Source organism: Ipomoea triloba, chromosome 9 (assembly GCF_003576645.1).
Source record: "Ipomoea triloba cultivar NCNSP0323 chromosome 9, ASM357664v1".
NCBI classification, from domain to species: Eukaryota; Viridiplantae; Streptophyta; class Magnoliopsida; order Solanales; family Convolvulaceae; genus Ipomoea; species Ipomoea triloba.
Window position 1 is genome coordinate 9,874,080 of NC_044924.1, and position 4,738 is coordinate 9,878,817.

General features: G+C 37.1%; 1 protein-coding gene across 2 annotated transcripts; it reads left to right on the forward strand.

The window, feature by feature from the left end:
• The first annotated feature begins 252 nt into the window (after window positions 1-252).
• Window positions 253-3,473, forward strand: LOC116030135 (solute carrier family 35 member F1-like). Of its 2 annotated transcripts, XM_031272296.1 has the most exons (11): window positions 262-594; window positions 686-780; window positions 1,258-1,315; window positions 1,487-1,678; window positions 1,849-1,925; window positions 2,034-2,116; window positions 2,204-2,255; window positions 2,337-2,405; window positions 2,545-2,631; window positions 2,717-2,781; window positions 2,873-3,473. In XM_031272296.1, the coding sequence occupies exons 1-11, from the start codon at window positions 462-464 to the stop codon at window positions 2,979-2,981; spliced, it is 1,020 nt and encodes a 339-aa protein (XP_031128156.1). In that variant the 5' UTR covers window positions 262-461; the 3' UTR covers window positions 2,982-3,473. The 2 variants fall into 2 exon arrangements, with proteins under 2 accessions (XP_031128155.1, XP_031128156.1); XM_031272295.1 differs by having other exon boundaries at window positions 253-594; window positions 2,204-2,405.
• The last annotated feature ends 1,265 nt before the right edge of the window (window positions 3,474-4,738 follow it).

Sequence of the window (4,738 nt, forward strand, 5' to 3'; positions counted from 1 at the left end):
TATATATTAATATTAAATTTAATATTATAAAAATTTGAATAAAAAATAATTTCAGTGGAATATTGTTTTTTTATAGTGCTATTGACTTTATTATAATGTAATATCTGTTTATAGCTACTTTCTTGACCAAATGATCACAAATATTGTTAATGAGACAAACAAATTAAGATGGAGAAGTATTTATTAAGGATAAGTAAGTTGTGTGTATATTCAAATTCAACGCTGACGAATGAACGAAAAAACCAAGGAACGGTAGCTGAGATCTGTGATACGGACGGTAGCTGAAGCAGACAAAACCCTGAGATGTACACATGCTTAGTTTCTATAATAAACTCCATCTTATACTAACTTTCAGATCCCAATTAAGCCAATAATTCATTCTTATTGGAGTATAGTTCTTTAAGGTTTTGGCCGTTGCCAATTTTCTTGGAATTGGAGTTCTTCAAACATAGCAGCCAGCCATGGATGTTAACGGGTGGTGGGGAACCCATGGAAACGACATTCGAAGGACTTTGTTCCTTCTCTTCCTCGGCCAGGTGATTTCGTTTGTGATGTCACTCATGAGCTTCACTTCTTCTCTGTTAGCTAGTCTTGGTAACTTAAATCTTCTTATTTCTTGATATTTGCTAACAGATTTTGAGTTTAGATTTTTTTTAAAAATACAATTTTGTCTATGATTTTTCAGGAGTGGATACTCCACTTACTTTGTCATTCTTCGTTTACTTGGCGTTGTCTCTGGTATACGGAAGCATCTTTATTTACCGGCGGCAGAAACTGCAGGTATGCAGCACCTTTCCTCTTTAATCAGGGTGTGGGAGTGTGTTGGTGTTGGGCCGAGCCTGGTAAAGGGCCAAGTCCATCAATTGGCAGCGAGGAAATGGTTGGGTGGAGAACCGTGAAGGGTCAAGTTCAGCGCTAGTCTCTTGAAAATGTGGCAATGGTTGCTTTCGCTACTCGCTAAAGCTTTTGGCGTAGCGGTAAATTCTTGATTTTAACAAGTGGTATTAAAGTCAGGTCATGTGTTTCAGTTAAGACTGGCAGGTGTTGGAAGGAGGATTGTTGGGCGGAGGCTCGTGAAAGGTTAAGTCCAGCGCCCTGCCTCTGCCTTGCTACAACAGTTGGTGATTTCATTTTGGAGAGTTTTCTTTGAGATTCTAAGGAACATTAGCCTTAGGAGCCTAGGATGTTAAATTAATTTATTTCAAAAAGGCCATACTAAGTTAGTAATTGTGAGTAGATATGTTGTTGAGCTTGCAGGTTCGTTGGTATTGGTATCTTCTCATAGGATTTGCTGATGTCCAAGGCAATTTTCTAGGTAAGCCCTACATGTATGTAGGATAGATAGTTGCAATCCTTAAAATGAACTTTAAGTTCCCTATAAATCAATGGTATGATGTGTGGCCTAGAGTCTTGCTTTTTTAATGTGTTTTATTGGTTTTGTTCTGCATCAGAGTGTTGGATATTGATGTCCAAATATTTGTTGCAGTTAACCAAGCGTTCCAATATTCATCGATTACAAGTGTTACAATTCTGGATTGTTGGACAATCGCTTGGGTGATATTGCTGACATGGTATTTCCTGGGAACACGATATTCCCTGTGGCAATTCTTTGGTGCTGCTGTCTGTGTGGCAGGGCTTGGACTAGTTCTCCTCTCTGACGCTGGGGTAGGCGGTGGAGGTGATGTTTCTTGCTCTCACGACTCGGTGTAAATTTATGCATAGTATGCTTAAACCTATCACACGATTCACAAATCAAGTGTTTGTGTCAACAGAGGAAAGAAAATCTTTAACTATTCCAACCCCGAGATTTTTCCTTAATTGTAATAGTTGTAACTGTGTGTATTTCAGGTGGATCAAGACCTCTTCTAGGGGATACGTTTGTAATCATGGGAACGCTTTTCTTTGCATTGAGCAATGTTGGTGAGGTTGGTGATCGAATTCCTCTCCTTATAATTGTCTTTTAAGCCCCTCTAGCTGGTACTCTTGCTTGGTGTGAATTCTAAACTAAATTTCGTCTCAACTATCTGATACAGGAAATTTGTGTGAAGAAGAAAGACCGTGTTGAAGTAATCACAATGATGGCTATCTCCGGGTTGCTTGTGAGCATTTGCGAGATGTATCCTTTTCATTGTGGCAGATATATATTTCCATAGCGTAATTTAAGTATCGAGTCAGTTGTTTCTTCTCAACGATAATCTCTTAGAGCTATCTTGGAAACTAAGGGTATTGCATCAGTGAAATGGTCTCCTGAAATCGTAAGAGAACCTGAATCTGCTGTTTTAACTAACGTAACTGCTGTCTTTTCCCATCTAATTAACAGCCCCTTTTTTTCCCAGATTCTGGCATTTGCGGGTTTTGCTTTTGCAGGCTTTCTGTTCTACACATTTGTTCCTTTTCTTCTAAAGGTGAATCTTGAGCTCATCCTTATTTTCAACCCGAGCTCATTTCCAATATGATAAGCATATAACTATCAGTAGTTGAGACAGAACACATTTTTCTGTTATCGTGATTTGGAATCTGAGTGTTACTTATGTTGTGATACAGATGAGCGGAGCCACGCTGTTCAATCTCTCGCTTCTAACGTCTGATATGTGGGCAGTTGTCATTCGAATTTTCTTCTACAAACAAGAGGCAATATATATAACTGTTTAACATTCTCTGATTTGATGTTCAATGTAGATATATAGTTCTAACTATGACTGGCTCTGAACTGCAGGTGGATTGGTTATACTATGTAGCGTTCGGACTAGTTGGTATCGGGCTTGTTGTGTACTCGAAAACGTAAGCCATCATTTTGTCATATTCTGTCGCAGGTTTGATCAGCTTTGGTTTCATTAACACTAGTGTGAATGTTGTGTTCATGGTTTGACAGCGAGAAGGCATTAGATTCTGCACCAGCAATTGGGGATGGTTCACAGTACCAAATTCTTGATGAGGAGTGCAGAGATGCAAGAAACGATGATGTGGGTGATCGATCTTGATGATGATCATATCATAGGGAATTTATGATTTCATCGTGGGCTGAAGCTAAGAAGAGCCCTTGTTAAATGTTAGAATAACAAAATTTTAAGAAGAGTAAATGTGACAAGCTGATGAAAGTCAATAGTGTAATATGACAATTAAAAGAGCAGAACTAGATGTAATAATGTTACAATAATTAATTACTATAAATAAATGTGATCAGTGGTCGCCTTCCGCGTTTGGTCGCTTTCCACGGAGAAGGAGAACAGTTTGCCTTCTCCATGGAAGGCGACCCTCAATGGGAGAAAGCGACTAATTGATCGCTTTCTCTGGTAGACGGCGACCAGCGACCGTTTGACTGTCGTCGAATTTTTTCCAAAGATGATGTCGGAACTGAAATTACCTGTAATAGTAGGTCATTTATCAGTTCTTAGACTTCATTGCTTCAATATAACATGTTAAAGGGTGTAATTGTACTTTTTAAAAATTTAAGGACTTAATTGAGTTTTCAAGTAAAGGTTAGGGGTTTATTTGACATTTTTTCCTAACATTTTTAATGAGTTTTTGTTGCTTTTGGTAGCACAAGTTTGAAGGTGTTCTTACTATTGAACTATGAACCCGAGTACACTTTGCAAGGTGGACCTGTCACAATTTATTTACTGAATGTTTATAATTCAATTTGTAAACATTCAGTCAGTGAACATTCAGTAGGTAAATTGTGAACATTTAGTATATAAATTGTGAACATTCAATATGTAAACATTTAGTATATAAATTGTGAACATTCAATATGTAAATTGGTATTTTTGATCTGGGTCAACCTTGCGAAGTGGACCTGAGTCCACAGAATAATTTGCCTGGTCTCGGGTAAAAGGTCTAGGAGTAATAGTTTTTTTTTAGGGCTTTTGAAAGGAAATATTTTTAAAATAAAACTTGTTTTTTCTTTTTTTTTTTTTGAAAATAAAATAAAACTTGTTAAGACTTAATAAGTTAATCTTTTAATAAAATATGTCAATGCTACGTCGAAATCTTTATTTTAAACAAAGCAATATAGGGTGCAAATGAACTGAGTCAAGCTCAAGCTCGATTAGTAACAAGGGGCTCGAGTGGCTCGCTTGTTCAAGCTCAAGCTGATGCTCTACTCGACATGGCTCGAATTGAGCTCGAGTTTGAGTTCGAATAAGGTTGCTTGAACTTTTAAGCTTGAGTTCAAGCTCGAGCTTAACCTATTTAACTTCATGCTTCAGAACTCAAAAAAAAAAAATCAAAAAAAAAAAAAAAAAAAAAAAAACCTTCAAAGTCCAAACTCTAAAGTTCAAAAACACTCAATACAACTTAACAACTTCACATCAACTAGAAGTCTACAAGAACACTATGATCAGAAACTTCAGATCAACTCAACACAAGTTAATAATTTTACATCAACTTCACATCCACCATGTTCTTCAATCTTCACTCTTTCTATCAACAACACCCCATCCAAAAAGATTAGCAACAATTATTCAAACATAACTTGCATGCAGATCTTTAGATCTTCCGCTTAAACTTGTTACATTCAACACAATAACTAACTAACTATATATATATATATATATGGTTAACTTCATATGAGACAACACATTACCGTGAGACGGTGATACACAACGTGAGTGCAAACAGTAGTCTACTTTACGAATGCACATACCCTAATCTGTGTGCACTCATGTTGGGCTAAGTGCACACACTCTAGGCTGTGTGCATCTGCGTAGTAAACTGTGTGCACTCACGTTGTATCTCA

Bases quoted from the DNA above. Each gene is read 5' to 3' on its own strand.
- LOC116030135 (XM_031272295.1), top strand. From the start codon at position 462: ATGGATGTTAACGGGTGGTGGGGAACCCATGGAAACGACATTCGAAGG. The intron at 1,926-2,033 runs GTTGGTGATCGA...TATCTGATACAG, and splicing joins CATTGAGCAATGTTGGTGAG to GAAATTTGTGTGAAGAAGAA. The intron at 2,782-2,872 runs GTAAGCCATCAT...ATGGTTTGACAG, and splicing joins CTTGTTGTGTACTCGAAAAC to CGAGAAGGCATTAGATTCTG.